Genomic DNA, 26,922 nt, shown 5'->3' on the forward strand with positions numbered 1-26,922 from the left:
ACAAACCCATCATTTCAAAATCAATGATGAATACACGCATGTGGCCTGCAGCAAAGGAGAGCCTGCATTTAATCTAGTTGCTTCAAACCGCATCCTCCTCTATAGCCCTCTGAAAGCTTTGGCCTCGATGGAGGCACCTTTAGTTAAATGCACTGAAGGAGAAGGCCTCCGTTAAATTCAGATGCAAAACAACCCAGGAAAACCCAGCAGCAACAAAATTGGTGCAGCCCTTCTAATATAGAGATTAAACCTTTCTTTAGCCTGTACTTTAAAATTACACTTCGCCTGGACAGTTATCAATTTAAATGTGACTGTGTGCCGAATGTTGCATTCCACAAGCCACTAGAAAGCACAAAAATTACATGCCATGTACGAATGGATTTCCTGATTATAAATTAGAAGAAAATGAAGAACAGATGGAATCTAGGGCTAGTTTTTGCATTGCGTTTTTATTTGATTAAAAGCCATATATTTAAAAATTTTTTAAATGGGAACAAAATATCTCTAATGTTGCAGATCTCACTTACACTGTGTGATGACAATAAAAACAGCCAAAGTCCAAGACTGAAAAGGTCAGATGTCAGAAGGTGTAAATTTATAGTACTTCTCAGTCAAGGAGCTTTAAGAGCAAAGTATTTCTTTTCCCAGACCTTGACAAGAACTTGCTTTTTGTTTTATTGATTTTATTGAGTATGCAGTGTTTACAAAAAGTTTATTTCTTGCTGAGAGTAGCACTGGAGCAAATAATTACTTTCCTCCCCAAAGCCCTAGGAGCCCTTTGTATGAACCAGAGGCACTGCAGAGAAATGGAATGGAATGTTGTTTAACACCTTCTATTTTGTGAATGCTTCTGCTCTCCTCATTTGGGGAAAACAGTCAGGGATTTCAAAAGGAGTTTTTGTTAACTAAGTGAGCAGCATTAACTTTTACTACAGCAAACCTGTCCCAGTTTTCCTGAGAAGCCCAAGGCATGTCATTCACTAGGGAGATGAAGAACTCCCAGCTTCTCTGAAGTTAGAGTAATGTTAGAATGTAACAGTGCAATCCTATGCATTTCTATTCAGGAGTAAGTCCCATTGTGTTCAAAGGGGCTTACTCCCATGAAAATGGGCATGGGATTGAAGCCTAAGAAGCCAAAAAGGTAAGAAAATGGCAATCCGGGAACAGAATAGAAATCTAACTCTCCTTAACATATATGCCTTCTCTATTTAATCATAAAGTGTGAAGTACATTGCTCACATTTTTGAGGCTCACCACCAACCTGAACTTGCAGGGTCCACCAGCCTTTAGGGACCAAGACCACCCATGCACCAAAATTCAGGTAAGCTTGCGATAGTAATGGGTTCCAATTCTATGAGGACAGTAATCATAACTGATAATAATAATGTATGACTGCTGAGGAAGTTAAAGAGCACAGAAATTAATTAAACATCTGCAATGTTTCCTTTCTTTCTCCCCCCTCCCTTTACAGATAAAATTTAATTTTGGACAAATACAAAAAATTGCAACATCTCAGTTTGGAGCATGACACCTGGGATTCATTGTTCCTAGTCATAAAACCTGAATTTTTCTTCATGAAATCTGGCAAAGGAAGGATCTTTTGGCTACAAAATTTCAAAGCCAACAAAACAATTATTGCAAACTTCCATAGCACATGATTCACATTTGCAGATGTGAATCTCATATTTCAGCTCTAATTATGACACATACTGCTGGAGTGGGGAGGCTGTGAAAGAGGCAACCAATCTTAACTGACAAGCAGTTAGAGCTCCACCAGTTGTCTCCCCCTCACTCCTAGTGACATAAGCAGCCATTGGAAGAGAAAAAAAGACATGGGAGGAAGGCCTTCATCTAGTTTTGCTTGCTCACAGTCTTTACACTCCTGTGTGATGTAGAACTTCCACCCTGGAAAAAAACAACAGACTCACTCCTTCAATAGACTTGAAGAATACCATGAGTCAGATGCTCAGTTGGTCCATGTCACTCAGTAATGTCTACACTGGTTGACAGTGGCTTTCCAGGGTTTCAGACAGAACACTCTTTCCCAGCCTATCTGGGAAGGGGATTGGAAACTGGGACCTTCTGTAATGGAATTAAAGGGTTTAACAGAAGATTCTCCTCTCTCACCAATTCCAGTAGTCATTCAGCTTGCCTCAGCCTTGAGAGTAGAAAAAAGAGCAAACCCCGGAAGTGTCCAACCCCCCCCCCCCACACTGCCCAGGAGTGCAGCAGATAACAAGGGTTAAGTCAAGTGGTCAAGGCCAAGAACATTTATTTAATATTCACACTGCACCAATATTTTTCAGCCAGAATTTCCCCTAATTTTTAGGAGGCTATTTCCAGTTTCAGGGATATTTTGGGTAGACCCATAAAAATTGAGTTGCCTCTGTCTCTTACCATTTTCTCAAGATTTGGGGGGGATCAGAGAAAATGACCGGAGGCTGGGTGCAATCATCAGTCCCATTTATGATACACTTTGTATCCAGACTAAAATTCCTGATTTTAGGGCTAACGTCATGGATTGCCAAAGTGGCATGGAGACAATGATCTTTTCAAAAAAGCTGCCTATTCTTGGGAATTTTACAGAATAAGTATGGGTAATGTTTGAGTCTTAAGGACTTGAGCAGTTCTAGTATTCACCATTCATTCACGTATAGCCCAATTCTATGTATGACTACTCAGAAGTAAGACCTGTTATTGTTGATCGTTATAACTTACAGCTAGTTAAGTGTGGATAGGATAGCTCAGTGTGTGTGCTTTTGGAATCATATATCTTTCTAATTCTAATTAAGACAAAATATATAGCAACCATAATGCACTGCAGCCCAGAACAATCATGCAACTTCTTAATCCATAACGTAGTTTCATTTTCCATCCCAAAAAACCAAATGAATGTTCCTCCTCAGGTATTACATTTGTTAAGAATTTTATAGTACATTACTTTGGTTGAGTGCAAACGGCAGAGGAAAACCCAAGTGGAAATATAGTCATCGAAAAGAAAATATTTTAAGTAACTTCTGGTTCTTGCATTAAGAACATAAGAACAGCCCCACTGGATCAGGCCATAGGCCCATCTAGTCATATTATTATATTATTAACAGTATTTAGTAGTCCAGCTTCCTGTATCTCACAGCGGCCCACCAAATGCCCCTGGGAGCACACCAGATAACAAGAGACCTCATTCTGGCGCCCTCCCTTGCATCTGGCATTCTGACAGCCCATTTCTAAAATCAGGAGGTTGTACATCGAAACCAACACTATGGCCACTGTGCCACAATGAAGGCCACTTCACCCAGCACACTGAAGACCACCTCATACAACTTCCTGTTTGTCCATCATCGGTGAAGCATTTCTTTTCTGCAGCATTTGAAAAGCACTTGGTACCTGAAAATATGTGGCAAATATAGTTCTGGAACCTATGACTAGCTGAAGTTCTTGGATTGCTTATATATTCAGACATGTTAATGATGCCCTTAATGTGCAACAAATGACATGGTTGACTTCCTGTGGAAATGGGATAGCCTATTTTTTTTCCTGTAGTATATGAGCTGGTCGTGACAATGGAATGACCGAGATTTGTTTACCAATCGAATGAAATAATCCAAAAATACAAAAGCACCGCAAAAGAGGAGCATGGGAACAATTTTCCCATCTGAATACCTCATTTCCATGTGCTTGTGGGAGAGCAAACACCACTTCAATAAAGAAATGTTGCTGACTCATCCTCCTGGTGTTTAGAGTGTGCCCTAAGTTCAAATCTCGCTTAGCTATGAAGTTCACTGAGGGTGCAATACTATCCAAGTTTCCAGCACTGATGCAACAGTGCCAACAGGGCATGCGCTGAATCCTGTGGTAGTGGGGGAAGCCACAGAGGCCTCCTCAAGTTAAGGGAATGTTTGTTCTCTTACATCAGGGCTGCATTGCAGTTGCATTGGTGCTGGAAAGTTGGATAAGATTGTGCTGAGTGACCTTAAGTTACTTTCTTTTAGATTAGCTAGCTTCATAGGGGGGAATAAAAGGGGGGGGGACTTTAGATCTTTGGAGAAATGACAGAAAAATGCAATAAGTAGCTAAAATAATGTTTTGTTATTGGGTGCATTCATTCATTGCAACCAGTTCTTCCAAGCTACATGGCACTCGACATGAGCAGATTGCTCATTTGTCACATGCCATTGTGCAGTGGTAGAACACATGTGCTGACTGTAGAAGATCCAGGCTCAGTCCCTGACATCTCCAGGGAGGTCAGAGAAAGGCCCCGTCTGAAATCCCAAAAAGCTGCTACCAGACAATGAAGACAATACTGAGTTGGATCTACCAATAATTTTTTTTGATATAAGATATTTATACAGAAAGCTGAGACTGTAGATTTGGTGCAAGCAGTGCGAACCACACAGGGAAACGAGACACAGTAATGCAGGATGCCATTTGCCAGAGACAGAGAATACAGAAGTACCTAAAGCTGAACTACATTGCCATACATTTAGTGCAACATCAGGACTCTTGGGTTTTTTCCAGAGTGGTTACTGCAGTCAATATTATCATCAGTTCTGCAATACTGTCACAAAGGTTATGCAATTTATGTTGTTTGATAGTTTCTTAATGGCATCTGATTTGGGAAAATTTATGAACAAATTGCTGTGATGCAGGAAAACATGATGTTTCCTATATTTCTCCCACTAATTGTATTGATTTATTTGTTTCCACTTCAGCAAAACTGTTTTGTACTATACCTATCACATCATCTTGTTTACCTTACTCCCCCCTCCTACTGTCAGTCAACTCAGCAATTGCATTTTAATTAATTAAACAAGCCACTTAGACGTATTACATGCTGATGTCCACATTTGTGTGTGTGTTTTTTTAGTGGCTGAAGTTTTAAAAGGTTTTAAGCACCAAGGTCAACTGACTGAACACTCTAGTTCTACAGTAAAGGGCTGTAGTTTTACCGCATGGTTAAGCTTTATGGTTAAGTGTAAGTCCAATTCGAGATTCTGACACTTCCAATCAGGTGATTCTGCAAAAAAAGATATGACATGGCATGGAGTTTAGCTTACACACATTACTTGCTTCCTCCCTTTCTGAGCTGCTTGTGTGCATCCTATAGTTCTCTGTGTCTGCTGTATGGCCAGATAAGGGGATTCATAAATGTTGTGTGACTTGTGAGACCAGATGCACTAAATAAGGGCCCATCCTGAGCTGGGTCAGTGCTGCTGTTGATCTCCAGCGCTGGGTGTTGCAGATGTGCCATAAGGCATGCCCACAACATCCAGCACCAAAACAGCGCAGGAACCAGTTCAGCGCCAGCTAGGTAAGAGCTCCAGTGAGGGCTTCAGGGGTGCGGTGGGGGGTGTTCTGGAGCAGAGGGAGAGGAACATCATATATGTTAGAAGCAGGAAGAAGCATATATGTTCTAACATCAAATATGTTAGAAGCAGGAAACCTGCCAGAGAAGCGGTTGGCCCTCTGGATGGTGAGGGAGGGAAAGGGGAGATAAAAGGAGACTTAGAGATGGCAGAGAAATTAAATGAGTTCTTTGCATCTGTCTTCACGGCAGAAGACCTCGGGCAGATACCGCTGCCCGAACGGCCCCTCCTGACCGAGGAGTTAAGTCAGATAGAGGTTAAAAGAGAAGATGTTTCAGACCTCATTGATAAATTAAAGATCAATAAGTCACCGGGCCCTGATGGCATCCACCCAAGAGTTATTAAGGAATTGAAGAATGAAGTTGCAGATCTCTTGACTAAGGTATGCAACTTGTCCCTCAAAACGGCCACGGTGCCAGAAGATTGGAGGATAGCAAATGTCACGCCTATTTTTAAAAAGGGAAAGAGGGGGGACCCGGGAAACTATAGGCCGGTCAGCCTAACATCCATACCGGGTAAGATGGTGGAATGCCTCATCAAAGATAGGATCTCAAAACACATAGATGAACAGGCCTTGCTGAGGGAGAGTCAGCATGGCTTCTGTAAAGGTAAGTCTTGCCTCACGAACCTTATAGAATTCTTTGAAAAGGTCAATAGGCATGTGGATTTGGGAGAACCCGTGGACATTATATATCTGGACTTTCAGAAGGCGTTTGACACGGTCCTTCACCAAAGGCTACTGAAAAAACTCCACAGTCAGGGAATTAGAGGACAGGTCCTCTCATGGATTGAGAACTGGTTGGAGGCCAGGAAGCAGAGAGTGGGTGCCAATGGGCAATTTTCACAATGGAGAGAGGTGAAAAGCGGTGTGCCCCAAGGATCTGTCCTGGGACCGGTGCTTTTCAGCCTCTTCATAAATGACCTGGAGACAGGGTTGAGCAGTGAAGTGGCTAAGTTTGCAGACGACACCAAACTTTTCCGAATGGTGAAGACCAGAAGTGATTGTGAGGAGCTCCAGAAGGATCTCTCCAGACTGGCAGAATGGGCAGCAAAATGGCAGATGCGCTTCAATGTCAGTAAGTGTAAAGTCATGCACATTGGGGCAAAAAATCAAAACTTTAGATATAGGCTGATGGGTTCTGAGCTGTCTGTGACAGATCAGGAGAGAGATCTTGGGGTGGTGGTGGACAGGTCGATGAAAGTGTCGACCCAATGTGCGGCGGCAGTGAAGAAGGCCAATTCTATGCTTGGGATCATTAGGAAGGGTATTGAGAACAAAACGGCTAGTATTATAATGCCGTTGTACAAATCTATGGTAAGGCCACACCTGGAGTATTGTGTCCAGTTCTGGTCGCCGCATCTCAAAAAAGACATAGTGGAAATGGAAAAGGTGCAAAAGAGAGCGACTAAGATGATTATGGGGCTGGGGCACCTTCCTTATGAGGAAAGGCTACGGCGTTTGGGCCTCTTCAGCCTAGAAAAGAGACGCCTGAGGGGGGACATGATTGAGACATACAAAATTATGCAGGGGATGGACAGAGTGGATAGAGAGATGCTCTTTACACTCTCACATAATACCAAAACCAGGGGACATCCACTAAAATTGAGTGTTGGGCGGGTTAGGACAGACAAAAGAAAATATTTCTTTACTCAGCGTGTGGTCGGTCTGTGGAACTCCTTGCCACAGGATGTGGTGCTGGCGTCTACCCTAGACGCCTTTAAAAGGGGATTGGACAAGTTTCTGGAGGAAGAATCCATTACGGGGTACAAGCCATGATGTGTATGCGCAACCTCCTGATTTTAGAAATGGGTTATGTCAGAATGCCAGATGCAAGGGAGGGCACCAGGATGAGGTCTCTTGTTATCTGGTGTGCTCCCTGGGGCATTTGGTGGGCCGCTGTGAGATACAGGAAGCTGGACTAGATGGGCCTATGGACTGATCCAGTGGGGCTGTTCTTATGTTCTTATGAACCGGCAGGATCCTGGACCAGGTCTTCTGGTCTAACATGGAGTCTCTCAGCTCTGCACCAGCAAAATAGCCAGCACAAACTTTGAAAGCCCCACTGTGGGGCTTTCCCCAGAGGAAGGGAATGAAAGTCCTCTTCCCCTGAAGGGACCTCCGACAGTAGCTGCAGTGCTGCAGGAGGCAGCGGCAGCAGCTTTGGCACCATTGCACCCGGCAGCACTACTGCCTTTAGGATGGGGCTGCCCACCATTTATAGACATGGTTTAAGTCTCTTCCCCTGCTTGGGGTGGTGGAGGTGGATGCTGAGTTTGGGAGCACCAGAACTGGTAAAGAAGGAGGGCTGAGTTACAGTGATATGTTCTCTGTTTCAATATATGAAGTTGCTTTATACTGACCATCTAGTCTCAGCCTGTCTGCTGTGATTGGTAGCAGCTCTCCAGGGCACCAGGTAGGCAGATCTTCTTCAGCCCTACAACCAGAGGTTATTTTACATAGTGGCTGAACCTGGGACTTTCTGCACGAAACATCTGTGCTGTGCCACACAGTGACTGCCCATATCAACTGCACCAGGTCACTTCTTTGCACTATCATCAGGTCCTATATTCACTTGAACCATAAGCTAGTAATACGGGTTATAAATCTGCCCAATCAGAAGATTAAGGGATAATATACTGCGGTCCTCTGCAATCATTGCGACACAACAGAAAGCAGTAGGAGGCTCCAAAGCATGCTTTTCCACACTTGAAAAGCCCTCCTGTGCACTCTGAGCCTCGTAGGGCGCAATCCAGACTTGCCTCCAGAGGTGGCACAAGTCTGAGGAGACCCATAGGGGCTGCAGTGGTTTACCCGGAGGTAAGGGCAAAGTTTCCCCTTATCTTCGGCTGAGCCACTTTGGAGCCCTATCTTGCTTCATTGTTGCTTAGGTCTTTCTGCCCACCTCGTCCTCCTCTAGAATCTGAGTGGCTCCTCCAGTAACAAGCAGCAAATCGCAGAGTTAGAACAGATATGCCAACAGCAGCCAGAAACCCTTTTGACTGCTCGGCTCCTCTGTAACAATCAGGTACAGTAGTCACCACAACAGGCTTTATCAACATGGTTACAAAATCCTATCTAACATTTATTTTTTAACTTCAAAAGGTGACAGAGGTCACAAGTCTCATCAATTAATACAGTTGCGATGTGTGGAGAAGAAATTACATTATCATGAGATTTTGCTATTCTTACGGTTTCATTTGCAGTACCCCAACACTAGTCACTAATGCAGACGGTCTGAACTGCATGGGCTTGAATCCAGCAAAACAATTATATAGGTGATTAATCCATATTGGCTCTGCTCTTCACCCACCCACCAAGGGACACCATTTGTATGCAGCCGGCAAACTACATTTAACTTTAAAAAAAAAATCACTGCCCTTGAGTGTTAAATCAAACAAGTGAGCAAAAATGCTTACTTGACAGGGGAAAACACCTTACTGGAAAATATAACTGTTTTGGAAAGTATCAGGGGAAATACACAGCAAATCCACAGATCGTTGCCTTGCACTTATCCCCATTTGACTGCTTGAAAGCCTCTTGCTATCGAGGGCTATTCATTTACTTCTATCTGTGGCTGGAAATCAATTGCCTTTTTGAGGTAAAATATTCCTATTTGTAAAATGTATGAGTCAGGGTCAAATCAACTACAAACATCATAACCATAGAATGTGAACACTGCTTCTCCTTCACCAAAAATGCCTTTTTCAAAGTGTGTTGGGCTATTGTTACTGTGCTATTGGTCTTATGCAGGGGTTTCCAAAGTTTTCGGCAGGAGGGCCACATCATCTCTCTGACACTGTCTGGGGCCAGGTGGAAAAAAAGAGCTAGCTTTTGAGCTAGGCTGGGGACATTTTGATGGAGGATCTCAAAACCAGCCATGCATGCCAAGATCCTATCCCCCTTTTTCCATCCTGAATCAACCCTGAGTCTTCTCAAAATTATGCCAGGTATCCAAGGAGACTCATTTGAAGTCAAGCAATCTGTGGGAAGGTAAGGAAAAATAGATTTTTACCTTTTTTGGGCCATTTAATCCCCCCTCCAACAGCATGCAGTGAGTGCTCCACCATGTTGCATGGTCTGGGCTAGCAGGGGATAGGATTAGGCCATTAAACAGGTAACTTTCTATAGCATTACTTGTGAAACAGAACTATTACTGAAAACTGGATTATGACTGATAAAAAAAGTAGCCATTAGAGGTTACTTTTCTATTGTCATGTGGACCACAGACTAAACGGCATTTGAATGTTTTGCAAAAATAACTTTTTGGGGAGAGTAAAGGACAAATTGTTATAGTGAAAGAAATCAGGAAGCTCTTTTACCTCCAGCTTTTAAATTCAAATCCTGCATTTCCAAAACTACATTAACCTGATGTGGACACCAATGAATCTCAGTAGTTTAACAGGGACTCATGTTAAAAGTTAAAGGAGAAAAGTTGCTTTAATTCAATATTGCCAAGACCTTTTGGAGCAAAATCTGGACTTCTCCCTCCAAGGAGTTAAATGCATGGCTTGCTTTTTATTCTGGAGCAAATACTGTACACAGCTGCATTCCAAGATCCAGGAGGCATCAACTATCTCTTTCAATACTCAAGGGTATGCATGAAATCCAGATGTTTGCTGATTTGCAATGCTCCCTTATATTCTCTTGTTGAAGAAAGGGACAGATTGCTCCACACACAGAGAGAAAACAGAGCACAATCATCCCAACAGCAGTGTGGGGACCAACTGTAGCTACTCAAAGTTGTTATTTGAGTGTGGGCTTCCTATAAGAATAAACTTAATTGCTTGTTATTTAGGAGGAAAAAAGTCAATCATCCTTTTTCTTTCAACTCCACCTTGGAAAGACTTGCAGTTAGTATGACTCACTTAATAGAAGAGATTCTCATTATTGGCTCAATGATTTTAGTCTTTCAATCCATCATCGTACAAAGATAAATATTGAGACATTGTAAATTAGAGAGCAGATAAGACTGGGAACACTTTATAAAAGAGAATGATGTGAAGGCAAACAACTCTGGCAAATTTGACAGGGGCCACAAAATCCCAAAGCAGAAAAAAGCAATCTCCTCAAATACTCTGTTTTTACTCCATATCTCAATTCGTTTATTATTTACAATTCAATTCCAAATAGTGCTGTCCTTCTGCAATTAAAAAAATGCCAAAGCACCATGTGTTTGCATGTTCCATTTTCTTTTTATGAAGCACCAGAGGAGGGCACTGAACCACGGCATTAGTGGAGCCATTCAGGCAAAGTTATTGGCCTTATCATTGCTGCATTGTGGTGCGAACCAGATGGCTACAGAGGGTACCACTGTGGCTTGACAGTGCAGCCAGACCAGGTAATCTGGATAATCATGAAAGGATTGGTTGGCCCTCTATAACCATTAATCCAAGCATGATCCTTCAATCTGAGCAACACTTTGGTTTTCATAGCAACAGCAGGATCTTCTTGCTTTGCATTGATGAACTGTCTCCTCTGAAAATAACCCTTGGCTCAATCTGACTATGTCTCTGCCTCTGAATTATTCAGGGGGGGGGGAGAGATACCCCTATTTATTGTCATTTAGAGCTCCTTCATGGGAAGAGTTGATCAGCCTTATTCAGTAGGAAATTAATTTCTTTTTGTTCATTAATTTCCCTCTTCATTTTTAAAAATTTTGGTATTTTACAAATTGACAGGTGTTGGAGATGTGGTAGCTTGCAGGAAACAACATATAAGCACCTACAAACCGCCACACCAGCAGGCGCAAGTGCCCCTGACTTTCTCTTTAGTAGAAGCCATTCTGGAACTATCATTTGTGCTATAATTTGAGAACCTAAGAAGCAACAGAAGTCTTCTCTGAGTTGGATTCTCTTTCCCCTCTTGCTTTTCTACACCCTCACACAAATGAATGAAGATATCTCTCTCCCTTGAGCCCCCTTTAAGTGTCAGACAGTGCAGAAAAGAGGTGGACCTATCTCGTTTGTACTGGGGTATGGAGAAGGTGAGAAACAGCAGGAGTTTCTCTTTGGTATATGCTCTAAGACACAAGGAAGGAAAGGCTGTTGGGGGTGATCACACATAATGTTGGCTAGTAAGTTCAGTCAACATTTGTGAAGCCCTGGGGCATTTTGGAGATGCATCTTTAGACTACAATCCTACATTCACATTCATGAGGATAAACTCCATTTAACCCAATGGAACTTCTGAATAGAGACTGTGCTATGAGTGAATCATTTTAGAAGAACGTTACTAATTGAAGCTACATTCACATTATTCTAGATTAAGTCCAAGTAAGGAGGGCACTTTCAAAAGTTGTACTGTTTTGGATTACTAGAGCGTCATTAGCAATAAAGAAGAAATCGGCCCATTCTATACTGCACCTAGCCCGCTGCTGGAGCTACATAAATGTTAAATAGTAGTAATAGTGTCAGATTGTCCAATAGTTTTGTTTTTTAAAAAATCTGGATGTTTGTTTAACCTGGCAATTGCCAAGGCACAAAAGGGAAGTAGGTATACATTACATGAATTATTTATGAGTTTTGGGTGCTTTCTGTTATTTTAGGATTGGCTCAAAATTCCACTACTGATTGCTTCATACTCTGCTTGTTTGGTATAGGCTTATTTGGGCAAACCACTTTCATTTTTCTTTTCTTTCTTTCTTTTTTTTGCAAATCATTGCTTTAAGTTATGCTATTTTGAAAACATGCCCAGACTTCTTCCGGCTTAGAGACCCATAAATTATAAATAACTATTACCTACATTTCTATTTAGCTTGAAATACTAGCAGAATGTATAATAAATTGATGCACAGCCAATGTGTGACCAAAAGCAGTAAAATGAGTAGTGTAATGCTAACAAGACATAATCTTGCTGAGAGGCCCAATGCCCAAGTCAGCCAAGTCTGACAATCACTGTCAGGTTGAACTTAAATTCCAAGTGGGAGTTTTTATACTACATTGGCCACTAAGTACTTCCTGCCTGTTCATTCAGATGCACAATGAAAACAGTGGAATTTTAAGAGTAGGCCAACAAGTCTTGATTCTTTTAGGGAAATTTAATACATGTTGCCTTATTAACAGTGTCTAACTTAAAAGGATTCCCTTTCACCAGTCTCAATGTTTATCTTTGTGTCTGTCCATCCATCTGTCCCTTTATATTTTCCTTTGGAGGCTTTGCATGCTGCTAGATAGGGGCTACTACATCACTTTGTCCCACAGAAATGACAGACTGTAATGGGTTATTGCATTTTCCACCACTTCTTCCAGTTAGAGTCCACTTCCATTTTACTTGCTATAGTTGGAAAGAGGAGGGCTTCTGCCCACTTCTAAGTAGAAGGACCCTACAACATGAAACTGCAGTAAACTTCTTGTGGCCAAAAACGCTTGTGCTGTTAAACAAACTAAAAACTCTTCTGTAGCAAGCAGCATCCCCTGTGTTTTTTCTCTCCTTTGTCTTTTGTCCACTGCATGACAGTTTAGTGCCATCATGGAAAATTCTACTAACACATGGTATGAACTGTCTAGTAGTCACGAGATGATGGTATCATGTGGAAATCCAGATGTTCTGGAATCTGAGTAAGTCAGTGGGACTTGCTTCCAAGTAAACATGCATAGGATTAGGCTGCATACATTCCCTGTCACCATTAAAAGTTCAACTGCTGACATCTGCAGTTAAAGGATCTCCAGTAACAAGGCTGATCCAAAACCCTGAAGAGATGGTGATGTGCTAAGATGGAACAACTGCCTAAGTACAAGGCAGCACTATATACATATATAATAAACAAAGTTCAAGACAGCTTTCAATGTGTCACAGTGCAAAAGAGAAATAAAAAAGAAACAGAGACAATAAATGGGAATTCACCTCTACTCTGAGCCTATTCTTCATACAGAGTTTATAGTACAGAATTTGCAAAAACTACTATTCATTTGATTCATTAATCTTTTCACTGAGTTTGTATCCTAAGGTGCCACCACAAACAAAACTATAGGCCAAATAACAGCCAAAGTTCAAAACTATGACATTTGCTTCTTACCCCGATGCCCCAAATTTTAAAAGATTATGTTTCATTTAAAATTGCATGTTCCATGAAAAGCAAAACAATATTTGATAGGTAAAATGTCAGCAGTTTTTTTTCCCCTGTGTGCTAAGCTAAAGGATGCAACTATAAGACTGTTTTCAAACGTATTGGCTTAAGGTGAAGGAGTTCTTATTCCTTCCTTTCAATCACAAGTTTATAGTTTCAAAGTAAGTTGCCAAACCAATGGCTACATTTATAGCTTAGCTACTCTACTAAATAGGAAGCTCACTCTCATTTTGCTGGCAGTTGCTATAGTCACATGGCAGAAGCTGTCCTATTGGAGAGTGGCTTTGAACAAATTTACTCTAGCAAACCTTAGATAACCTTGGTTTTAGTTAAAAATACACTGCTGGTATTTAATTGCACAGGATAATAAAATGTAGTCAGTATTCCCAGGTTCTATTTATATCTTGGGTAGACTCCCAAGGTAAAATTGTGGATGATTTCAGGATTATTATTCCGAACGATCCAAACCAACAAAATAGCACAGTTTGGAAAACATGGCCATTTCTAACCTAAGTAGCTTTTTCCGTTTTCCATCTTCCCATTTACGGTGTAATTTGTGAAAGTAATACAGAAACGGACGCTCTTGTGTTAGCAATCAAAAGTAGCTTCATTTTAGAATTACTGAGATAAAAACTCGGAAACAACTAAATTCTTCTTTCTTTGTTGCGTCTTTGCTATTTTTAGAAGCTACAGGAAAAATGCAAATTAGTAAACTTCAAATTCGACAAGAAATGTGTACCCTGGCAAATTGAACCACAAGATCACCCTATCAGCTTCTATCACGGCAACTAGGGAACACACATGGGCCTCTGTTTCTCATGAAAAAGGGTCAACAAAGAACTTTTGATATTTAAGACAGAGAGAGGGAGAAGACTCTCCAAAATAGAACCATTGTTGAATGATGGCACTGTGGCAGACGCTTCAACCTCATAATGACCTCTCATCTTCCTTTCTGCCCTACAGCAAATGACTCTTCTTACTGCTCCAAATTTAAGACATGAAGAATGCACATCTGCAGTAAGGACTAATTTGCCACTATAGGAACCAGGATTCTTAACACAATTACACAATTATCTGTTCATAGAAATGCTACTCTTCTACAACAAGAAGCAATTTTCCCATTTTATTTTTAAAAATTTCCAATCAATATCTTTTACATTAAAAAAGAGAGAGTTTCTTTCCATCTTCCAGTTGTTTCACCATGTCTCAAGTTAACTGTGTTTCAAGCCAGCAAAATGAGTGATGATGCTTAGCAATTTGAAAAGTGTTCATTTCAAGTCAGGCAAATGTTTTTCAGTATTTGTCCTCACTGCTGACTGGTGCTCTGCACTCTTCTAGGAGTGGGAAGGGGGAGATTTATGCTTTAACAAACCAATAGAGGGCACTCATCAGTAGGGCAATCAAATTTCATTCCAGTCTCATTACCCTGATGCTTGTAAGTTTCTATAGCATAAAAGACCAAGAATCTTAGCATAAGATTCAAGTAGATATCAACCATGTGAAACAGAATATGGTTAAACACAATTCCAAACTCAAGAAAAGCAATGCTGTCTCAGTATAAACTTTTGCAGGAGTGGTGAGCAAACTCATTTCTAAGAGTTATATGTTTCTGTTATCTATACTCTCCATTTGTGAAGAAATAAGTGATCTCTTAAAAGCTGCATTTTTAGTCCACTTGAATAATGCCTTGATGCCAGTTTCTGGGTTGAGAAACAGGTGTTAGTGCTGCCAAATCCAATGTGACACCAGCAGACCCATTAGCAATCTTTCTGAAAGCTCCAATGAAACATGAAAATAGTGGACTGAATGAATGCATAAGTGCAAGTGTTCACTTCAACCATAGGCTGGATAATACACACAAACTAAGCTGGGCCATGTTTCACACACAAGCTGCTTAAATCAGTGGAATAATCACAGGCAACCCCCTACTCAGAGGTTATATAGGGGTGGAATAAGTATAAGGACCATTTGCCAGCAATTCCTGAAATTCTTCCCAGGATTGCTACCAATATCCATTTGCCAACATAATTTCTACAACACATTTGCACAGGATAATTTTCTTAGGGAGTGCGACTACATTTCTAGCAGAAGTCTATGGGAATTCTTTGAGGGGCTGCATGGAAAAGAAGCTGGGAACATGAATATTTGGAAGGCTCTTGAGAGGAGGGTTTTCAAAACATCCAAGGTTAACTCACTTCTGTTCCTAATAACATTATAGAGAGTTATTTTAAAACAAGCTTCATGCTTAGTCTCTGTTGTGGAGTTCGTAGCTGTTTTAAAAGGGGACATAAAACACTCTTGTGTTTACCTGCACTGGTGCCTGCACCGGTTGTGAGGTCCCCACCCATCAGACCACCTAGGAGAAGACAAATGAGATAGTCCAGTTGAGAGAGTAGCTAAAAGAAACCACACACATCAGGCAGAAATTATAACCTATTCCTCAAAATGATGCAGGCCCTATTGGAGTTTGCACCACCCGAGTACTTAGGCTACTCTGAGCCATATTGCCTTCTGCCTACATGCAACCTGATCCAATTTCTATGGAAGTGCAGCAGCATTATTTTGTGGCTATAGCAGGTACCACTTTAGGGGAATACCGTTTGAAACGGTAATTAATATACTGCTAGTAGAAAATTCAACCATCAACAGCAGAGTTTTGTTTTAGACATGTTAGACCAAAAGACCTTAACTCCTACTTTAAAAAAATAAGACCCACTGGTGTAGCTGTTCCTTCTGGAACCCAGGGCCTCAAAGTGCATTCCCCATGCCTGACCCAGAAGTCATTGGGGTGATACGATGATGTCACCACAATTACTTACAGTATGCTTTTAGCAGTTGCGCACCACTCTGAGTGGTTGCCTGCCTTTTTTTTTTTTTTTTGCTTGGACCAAAGTGTCAACTCAGTAAACTGCCATCCGTGTTAATATCTGGAGACCGCATGCTGATTTGATGCAAGTACTAGTGGAAGCACTTCACTTTTCCCTTTCTAACAAATGTAATATATATTTGTGCAATATTTTTGGTATCTTCACAAGCACTGAGTCAGTCACTCTCCTTTTTCTTTTCTTTGTTTTTAAACCAACTTCTTTATGCTGGAAACTTAGTTTTAGTCTTTTGAGTTTCAACATGCTTAAGGTTGCCTCTCTTTCAACCAGACAGAAAACAGGTTCTAGAGGTGACCCCTTATCAGCACTTGGGTGGAAAGCAGCATCTCCCTTACACTGTGAGACAACCCAATCTTGAGATGGAACACCACAATCAACAAGATTGTAATTGCCTGATACCTTATCACAAAGGCTACACTTAGCCTCTTGACCATGGATTCAGATGACCTATTTTGGTAGCAAAAACAAAAACAGTCCCTCCTAGACTATACTTTGAATTTGCCTCAAGTTTCACAGATTGTAAAGACAGAGGATTCCTGAACAAAAGAAGATACACTTTGTATTTTCATATGATAAATAGGCTTAGTATAAGAACACAAATACTAGTGTAGTCCTATTGAGTCCAACAGGACAACCCAAAAGAAAATGGGAGAACAAGGGAGAAATGGGAGAACATGCTACAAGGGATGGGCATTCAAATCATGATGAACTGCAAAAATGCTGATTTTTCTCTACTCACGTCGACTCACAGATGTCACTGACCAGGACCCGACTTGCGACTCAGGGTCAGTGACTCAAAAAAGAGTAATGACTCAAATAGTTTTGAGTTCCAATTCGTTTTTGTGTGTGATTGGGACTCTGTGTGTGTTTGCTTACTTTTATATTTAGCAGTGCCTTACTTGCACCATGACTTACTTCTTGTAATGTCTCACATTCCATAAGCAAAACTCCATAAGCAGCTCAGGATGAGTCACGACAGCCACCTATTATGACTTGTGAGTTGAGTCAGGGGGTCGGTGACTTGCAACTTGACTCGCAACTTGGGTGCAATGATTCCAGCACATTCCTGCATACCCATGTTACAGGCATGAGACCAACCCAAAACCTCTTGGTGCTTGAGGTAACTTGCCAAATGCTGCTTCTCCTTACCTGGTGATGGGCCAGGCCAGACTCTGCTCTTCCCACTCCCTGAAGAGGAAAAGGAAGAGGGGGATGGAGTAGAAGAGGAAAAGTGGTGGGCCACAGTAGCCAATGCTCTTCTTTCTTCCACACCTGCTCTTCCATTTTATCTCCTTCTTTCTTTTTCAATCCAGAGAGTGGGAGGAGATGCGATGGAGATGAGTGAGGAGATGGAAGTGGGTGCCTCCCACCAATTTGCCCTCTAAAGTGACTCCTTCAGTCAGTCTCATGAATGAGTCAGCCTTATACAGGTGCACCAGCAGTTAACTGTTACCTGCAGATGCCTGATCTCGTCTGATCTCGGAAGCTAAGCAGGGTCAGGCCTGGTTAGTACTTGGATGGCAGACCACCTGGGAATACCGGGTACTGTAGGCTTGTACCATAGTCTTTCGAGACAGAAGGTTGCCAACCATTTTAGGTTTATCTGATGCCATGATGGCATTTTCACTGGGGAAATTTCCAGTGGTTGTACCCACTAGTTTGTTTCATTTTGAAAACCTTGCCTGTTAGTTTCCTTTAAACTAGCACAGTGTTTAGCTGTTTTGAGAATTTATCTTCCATTCTATATATTTTCAAATTCTGAGTTCGTAATCTCCTTGGCTAACAGACATGGGGGGGGGAATGGAGGAAGGAGGGAGAGAGACTGTGAGCATGCTTTTTCTGAATCAAGCATAGAGACAAGAAACAAATGTGGACAAGTGCCTACCTGTGTTACCTGCACTTGGTGGCCTATGTGTCACACCAGGAGACATGCTATTCCGCTGTAAGGAAGGGTGGGCCAGAGGCAGAAGGTTGGGGTTACCCAATGAGCTTACAGGGTTGCTGTATACTAAGCTGTTGTGGTTGGACACTGGGATAGAAACTGGCATTTCAAAGTTGGGTGGTGGAACAGCCTGTATCACAGAAAAAAGGAAACAAAACGTAAGAATAGTACAGAGGCACAACAGTCTCAGACTATGTTTAGTGAAAATATTTTGTAATTACTGGTTAAACTTACAGAAAAGAATTAGAAAAGTAAAATGCTACCAGCAAGATTCCAGTCGTGGAGGGTTTTTTTTTTAAATAATGGGTCATGAATTAAAATTTCTTCCCCTCCCCCACCTCCTGCAATTTCTAAATTTCCTTTATATATAAAGGCTGAGTTTCATTCCCCCCCACCCCCACTTCTGTTCAGAAGAAAACCGGGTTTCATTAAGCTTCATTTCACTTTCTTCTATTCACTGAAATCATAATTGCTTACTTGCGGCATCTTAATATGGTGTCACAGATGAATGCAGATCAAAGATACATGATTACGATGACTTCACTTCACAGAGAAACATTAGAAGGCGAGAAATGCAAAAGGGAAGGCTTTCCTTTCAGTCTGAAGAGCCTTAGAAGCTCTGAATGATCAGCTCTGTGAAAAGGACAAGCCTGCTGGAGTACATTTTCTATACTGCTTAGAAAATGTATCCACTTCCATAGGTTTTTATGAGTGATTCAGGACAACACTGGTAACATTTTTTCCTACATGGAATAATACCCATGTAAACATACATGTGGAAAAAAAGCTATATGTTGGAATGACATATGATAACTAGTACTGGTTAAGAGACTGAAGGCTAATCCTATCTTTGAGATATGCCAGTGTATCTTCACATATGCCAGCACAACACTGGCCCCACCAACGTCGAACCCTCCATGCTGACAGATGTACCATAGACTGACATAGCTCAGACATCATGCTGTCACCCGCGCAACTCTCCACCCTCTTTGGTGGACAGGTGAAAAGAAGAAACTCAAGGCAGGACTTGGAAGGAAAATGGGAGGGGCATGGTGGGAAGAAGGGGGAGCCAGTGCACATCATATCCCAACCCCTTTTCGGACAACATGTCCACAATGCAAGAAAAATGTTGTGCTAATGATAGAGCTGATGTAAGTAGGAGTTACTCCATAAGGAACAATGGGGGGAGCAGAAAATTCCACAACCGGCTGACTCCTGCCCTGCCCAGATTCCTACCATGGAGCATAGGATGCAGTCTACATTTGGTGGCCAATCACAGCACAGCAACCCCAGTACTAAAGACCCTGCCAGGGAGACTACAGACTACAGCACTGCATGGGACTATACTTCTCTGGTCCCTCAGATGGAAACTTTTGGGATGGGAACCATGGTAGACGAGCACTTGGTGCACAAATGAAACACTTATCACAAACAACCTATTGTCCCTCCCAACATGTGTAGCATGATAGTTCGTTAACATTTGTCTCCTCAGAATTCCATAGTTCAAATCTTGCCTCATTCAACAGCCTATAATTGCTTACAAATGGAACAAAAAAACATGAATGAATATGGTTTTTCTTCCACAGGGTGAGACCAGCTTTATTCACATGGCAATCAACAGATGTACTGGTCATTACTTATTCCAAATGCTGATTTAGCCATCAGTTCTATCCCTCTCCCCATGCTTAAGGCAGGTTTTCTACATTTATACTGTTTAAAGCACTAGTGGTGCACATATGTAAATAAAAGCGTATTTGCCAACTTATTTTTAAAAATACACAAACCAGATTTGTGAAGCTGCAAAACTGCTGGGGGGGGGGGAGTGGATTGGCAATGCTATTGCTGCTAGCCAATCAGTGTTGGGTATTGCAAAGCTGGCTTCTGCAAAGAAGTAGTCAGGCGTCCTCTGAGTTCAACTCTGGAAGAACCTGTGCTTTAAAATAGACTATGGTGAGTGTGCTTCTAGAGAAGCCCACAGCTCACGTAATATTTCAACAGCACACACACTTTGGCAAACCACTGTCTCTTAGGCAAACCACCTATCTCAGCCTCAGCTTCCCTCAGTCGATCTTCAGATCTACCGTTAGGAGAACAATTAAGGATTACAGAGGTGATGCATGTGAGGGGTTTTGACCTTCAAACTGCTATAAAAGTGCTTAGTATTGCTAATTTTATTTTGTTGTTAAAATATTGTTAATATTTTACTGATAGCAGAGAAACTCCTGTCACCTTAAAGACAAACTGACTGCAGCATGAACTTTCATGGAACATTTTATTGATGAGGATTTTCCACAAAAGTTCCACAAGCAGGAACAAGCTGTCCATCTGCTCCAGCTAATGGATCTTTCCTGCAAAGACCACAGAGATTTTGCATTCCTCCATGTGCATCCTTCCATAGGGGAAATCTCTGTCAAGGATGGTCCCAAGCCTGGATGCAAAAGGAGGGTGGTCACCCTGCCATGGTGACCAGTACTGGGAAACCAAGGGAACTGCATGGAAACCCAAACAAACTCATTTGCCTATGCTACTGGGCAGGCAATGAGCTAGCAACAGGAATCCAGGGTTCTGGTGAGACTGCAATGGTCTTGCCATTTCTGCAAAATGAATACCAGTCACCTGCCACACAAATCCCTCTGGTGAGAGCAACTTCTCTACTGGAAGGTTCAACAGGCAGCACCAAAGATAATGTGGCTCAAACATATTGAGGAACCAGTAATATACCATTGGTGAGGTTAGAAATGCTGCCAGCAATCACCAAGAGTGGATGACACCTACAGCAGCATACTGGTTAGACTAGAGGATGACCTGCTCTCCAAACACCAGCTAAGGACTAAAGAAGTAGAAGAAGATGGGGAAAATATATGGAATCAGAATCAGGAAGCTATACCAGGTTTGTTCACTTATCATCAGTCATTTATTATTTGTGATGATTTTACACTGAAATTCTGTCTTAGAGCTACACCATCTTCTCCACTAATATAGCATTTTCTCATTTAATAATAATAATAATAATAATAATAATAATAATAATAATAATAATAATAATAATAATAATAATACCGGTATTTATATACCGCCTTTCTTGGTCTTTATTCAAGACTTTATTCAAGGCGGTTTACATAGGCAGGCTATTTAAATCCCTGTAGGGATTTTTACAATTGAAAGAAGGTTCTATCTTTCAAGAACCACAGCATTCAGATGTTTCTTTCTGATCTGGTTTCACATTCTGGCCTCTATCCTCCCACAATCAGAGCAGATGGAATAACTCGGCTCAGCTTGTCAGCTGCTTCAAGGTCGCACGGTGCCGGTGGCCTCGAACTGGCAACCTTGTGGATGTTACCTTCAGGCAAATGGAGGCTCTACCCTCTTTTTCAATATCTTTTTTCTTAAGACAGCATAAGACTACTATTTATTCTCAGTAATACCCTACCATTTTCTTTAGTTTCAATTATGAATGAGATTGACTAAACCAGATGGTCTAAACCAGTGGTTCTCACACATTTAGAAACGGGACCCACTTTTTAGAATGAGAATCTGTCAGGACCCACCGGAAATGATGTCATAACTGGAAGTGACATCATCAAGCAGGAACATTTTTAACAATCCTAGGCTGCAACCCTACCCACACTTTCCCAGGAGTAAGTCCCATTTACTATATTGTTAAAAGTATATACAGAGTAGCCTGATAAAAGAACAGATCTGTAACATTTGCCCAATGCAATCACATGCCATGGTAGCGTCAAATTTAATACATTAAAAATAAAATATTGCAATGAATGGAGACCCACCTGAAATTGGCTTGTGACACACCTAGTGGGTTCAGATGCACAGTTTGAGAAACACTGGTCTAGTCAATTTCTCCAGTTCTTTAACTTTTATGTAAACTTGGGGAACTGAATACAGTTAGGTAAGAGGGAAATGTCATGAAGAGGCTCAGAACCATCACATCCCACCCACATTAAATGTGTACAGTTCCTAAGCTTTATCAGGACTGACTAGAAGGGATTATGGCTCCATGGTGGAGTACCTGTTCTGCATGCAGAAGGTCCCAGGTTCAATCTGCGGCATCTTAAAGTAAGGCAGAGAAAGGTTCTTGTCTGAAACCCTGGAAAGTAGCTTCTTGTCTGCGTTGACAATACTGAGCTAGATGAACTAATGGGCTGATAGAGTATTGGGCATTTTCTATGTTACTATGCCATAGTTAACTACAAGGGAGAAATTGTTCCCACCGCTGTTTGCAAATTATCATCTGCCTGTGAAAGACGTAACCTCTGGAACCAAAATCCTCTGGGGAACATTTCCTATCTGTGGAATCCAAGATGTCCAGTTGAGAGAGTAGTAGTTGCAGAAGACAATGCAAATTATCTGCGGATAATGCTTTCATCATGGACGGGGGAGTAACTGTTTCCACATGTGTTTCAGAGGAAGTAACCAAATAAACTGCCTCTCTCTTACCAGGTGCTACTAGAACAGCAGAGGTCAATAGGGGTTATAGATAGTTGACCCCAGGGTTAAAGGTCCCTCTTCAGTAGAAGGCACTTCAATTTGCAAATTTCTTCCCTTTGAGTCCAAATGAGCCCTACCTATAGGCTTTTTTCTGTTTAAATTCAACTTTCTTATAAAGTAGCTGTTCAAAGCAAGAATGCAAGAGCTAGTCTACACATGGCAATCACAATGGTGAGGCCATTTCCAGTACAGCAACTGTTCTATGCAGCTGCTGTAACATGTGGAGTCTCCGTGACACCTCTTGACTTCTGGCCACAGTATGAAAACTGTAGTATTTGGGACACTTTGAGGCCCAGTTTACATTCTCCTTTTGTGATGTGATGTGGGTCAACTGAAACCTGTGCTGAATTGGAAACATGTGGGTCACCTGGATCTCACAGGTACTTCCTACGATACACCTCTAGGGGGGATGCTAAAGAACCCATGTGATCTGGCTGACACACAGGATTGGAACTTTTGCAAGTTAGCAGTATGATACAGGGGTCAATTACAGAAAACACTGTTGCTGTAGCAACTACTCTGCATTGGTGACATGCAAATTGGGCCTAAAAATAGGCATTTGAAAGAAATGACAATGTAGAAATAGCCTCTGCATTCTTCCCCAGCCCAAGTTTCTTTCTGGAAGAAACATTCCTGGAGGCTGACAGTCATTAGTTCTCATATGTATGCTGTGTATAGTTCCCTCCTCCCTACTCACACTTTTGGTCAAACAGGTTGTGCAGGTTTTCATGTTGTTTCAAAAAACAACCTGCAATACCTATTTGACCAGACATATGAATCATAAACAATGATCTCTCTTTCAAAATGTCTGCAACTGCCGGGGGGGGGGGGTGTCAATGACTAACCTAAGAAGTGGTGGTACTGGGAAGTGCCTGCCTCTCTTCTTTGTCTGAAGCCAATTATATATTTTGAGACTCATTTTTTAACAGCTTTCTACCCTGCAACATTCTCCTCTCACTCAAGGAGGCTTACAAAAAACACCAATTAAAACAGCCAAAAGCATAAAAGCACAAAACTTAAGGGAGAAAAAATGTACATATGCCAAACTTTGGTTTTGTTTAAAATCCTGTCATAAAATTACTTGAGCCAAAATTGAAAAAAATAAAACCTTCTGCTTGCATATTGAACCTGTCCTATTGAGTGGGGAGGGACAGGGATGGAAAGAAACTGCTTTCAACACATATACCACAGCAATGGAAGAAGCATGAGTTATGATGAGGGCTTAGTTTCTTAGGAAACGTATGCACTATGTAATTTAAAATATCATACAATTATGTATCCAAGTATAGAAACACAATGGGTGAAATTCACCATTTGCAGCTCAAAGCCCAATGGCTGGGGTTATGCGACAGGAACTTCTTGGAATTTTGAGCTGGGAATAGAATCTAATCCTTTGTCTCTTAAAAACAAAAATAAAATAGGATGAAGAGGCTGAAAACCCAGACCAACTCAATGGCTCTTCTACACTATGCAACAGACAGATGATGCCTGCTTTTCCACACTGTAATTAGTGCTTCAGATCCCACAACACAGAAGCTGCTCTACATTGTAACCTGTTCCTGATCCTGCACAAAGAAACTCTACCAGCAAACCAATCTTCTATTTACTTGTTGCACTTATATACCACTCATTTTCCATTATAAAACTCAAAGAAGTGCACATGAGAATTCCTTGGTAGGGTTCCAGCCAGGCATGGACCTGGTTTGTTTTGCCTGCTTAGTAGCAGATGCTCTCAGCAGCATGTGCCTTCAGACCATGCCCTGGGATTCTGCAGTACGCAGTGATCAAAACCATAGGTTTTGTACAGTAAATAGACACAAATGGCCCACAATACGAAGCAGCCTTCCATCATTCCTGTCCCTCAAAATCACAAGAATGCAAAGAAGAATAAGATTAAAACAATATTTTTTTGGATCTGATACAAGCATGTGTGGATGTTTGTGCATGGTGGTAGTTTGCATCAGCAAGTCCCCTATGCCCTGGGAAGGGGCCTCCAAAGCGAGACCTCATGAGACACAAGGGGCTGCCATTGCAAGGACGATTTGTCCCGCCCCCCCCCTCTGCATGCATGAGTAGATGTGATTTTTACTGTCCACTGTCTTCTACATTTGTGAATGACACCTTGTTTTAAAGAATGCCTCAATGTGTCTGAGGCCTAAACTACACAGCAATGTGCAATGACAAGTTCTATAGAATGCAAGGTTAGTTATAGAATCTTGAGAACAGACACACTTGTACTGAACAACAAAAAAAAAAGGTTTTTGTGAATGAGCCAGCGTGAAGTCCCTTGAAGTCTTGCTTATCAAAAGCTATTCTGAATTCATAAAATGAATCTACTTTTCATTTTATGAAGAATAAACATGTAAACAAGTTATCATAATGTAAAACGGCCAGTCCTCAATTGTATTTCACACGAACAAACACTTTTGTATCTAGAAATTGTCTTGAGTCCAATTAAGTCAGTGGAAAACTTTTGTTTACAACAAATTTGTGCTATACACAAGCATGCATGGATCTTCAGAACTCTTTCAGCCAATCTAAAATTGCCTACAATGAACATCCGTTTCATTGTTCTGACAAAAATGCTTTCTTTTTCATTTCCATGGGGCTTGTGCAGGGAGGTTGTTGGTGGAATGCCTCCATTCTGCCATGATATCTTGTTTTCTTCTCTAACAAAATTGCCAATAATCAGGGCCATGTTCACTTTGCATCAATCTCAAAAATCACACATAAGGCCAAATATGAAATTGTAAGCCAGCCTACATGGTATTTCTCAACCATTCAAAAGGTATTTCTCTCAACCATTCAAATAGTGGCAATTTGTGAAACACACCAAAAGTGCTTTGCTGAAATGCTCTTAACTTTCTAATTTCATCCTGCCCTGGCCTTAAACAACATTTTACAATAAAGGGAACTTCATAGTTTCTTATCTTAGGCCACGATCCAGAGCCCTGTGTGTCAGCTCACTGCCAGCACACACTATTGCTAATGCGCCATAAGCCACATTTGAGAGCCTTTGGGCTCAGCACTGGGCCAGCTCCAGCACTGGGCCTGTGTTCTGCTGCCCAGTGGTTGCTTGGACTGACAGGTAGTGGAGAGGTGAGTGGGGGCATGAGGAGAGGCAGGTAGGAGGTGTTCTGGAGTGGGGGAGGTAGGCGGAGGGTGGGCGGAGGGCAGAGAGGAGGCGTAGTGGGAGGAGGGAGGAGGCGTAGCGGGAGGAGCAGTGCAGCTCGGTTCCACCAAATCCAGAATCCCATTTGGACCACGCGGTCTGACATGGGACATTTTGATTCTGCATCGGCTCAAGAGCAGCTGCAGAATAAAGTAGCCCCGGTACAGGTCTACTTCCCTAACTCAGAGGAAGAGGACAAAAGTCCCCTTCCCCTGAAGAGGTGGCAGTGCTATGGCACACTGGATGCCACTGTGGTGCCACCGCAGCCCTCAGGATTGGCAGATCAGGATTGGGCTATTATAAGCTTGCAGAACTTTTTGTGACACAAATAAATATATAATTGCTATCAGATGTTTCATTTCACATGTACACAAATACCTCAGGACTATCATATTTTGTACTTGGGTACAGAATGTAAAGTTACAATCAGCCCTGCAGGGTTGCTTAATATGCAAACCCCTCTTCTTCAGGTGTACACTCATTTTTTTGTGCAATGATAGCAATGGAGTGATCGCCAGGTATCTCAGTGCAGAGAGGGAAAAATGGCCACATCACCACCATTTTGGCATTGTGGTGAGCAACTCACTAAAGTTACATGCACTGCAATTTCATGACCACGTATTGTATCGATTTAGGTTGCAATCCTAAACATGTTTTCCTGGGAGTAAGCTCCAGTGAACACAGTGGGACTTATTCCTGAGCAAACATGTGTAGGATTGTAAAGTTACACGACTTGAGTGTCTTATAGTATGTGTGAACCTAAAGGAATTAGAGTCATATCATGGTTGTTTTAAAAAACTGATGGAACACATTTCACTTTCAAGTACGCTCTACAAGAATGCTTTATTCATTCCATGTGGTCCAGGCTGAGATGCTGTGTGGCTTTTCTGAGGTGGGTGTGCAACCATTCCAGAAAAAAAAGTACTATGCAAACACCTAAAAGCAACTTGATAAAAAGTGTACTGTTGTGCATCTAGAAAAATTGTTC

The 26,922-nt window shown here is 41.6% G+C and overlaps 1 protein-coding gene and 1 pseudogene across 8 annotated transcripts in view; one reads left to right on the plus strand and one right to left on the minus strand.

Moving 5' to 3' along the window:
* Positions 1 to 26,922, minus strand: part of MEF2C (myocyte enhancer factor 2C) — a 175,464-nt gene that overhangs the window by 16,879 nt on the left and 131,663 nt on the right. For all 8 annotated transcript variants that reach the window (XM_066618483.1, XM_066618488.1, XM_066618486.1 and 5 more), the window contains 2 exons: positions 18,200 to 18,386; positions 15,738 to 15,785 (listed from right to left, as the gene is read on the minus strand). In XM_066618483.1, coding sequence (XP_066474580.1) covers positions 15,738 to 15,785; positions 18,200 to 18,386 — 235 coding nt within the window. The remainder of the gene's footprint in view (positions 1 to 15,737; positions 15,786 to 18,199; positions 18,387 to 26,922) is intronic.
* LOC136642889 (5S ribosomal RNA) lies at positions 17,749 to 17,868 on the plus strand (annotated as a pseudogene).

This window comes from Tiliqua scincoides, chromosome 2, assembly GCF_035046505.1.
Source record: "Tiliqua scincoides isolate rTilSci1 chromosome 2, rTilSci1.hap2, whole genome shotgun sequence".
Taxonomy (NCBI): Eukaryota; Metazoa; Chordata; class Lepidosauria; order Squamata; family Scincidae; genus Tiliqua; species Tiliqua scincoides.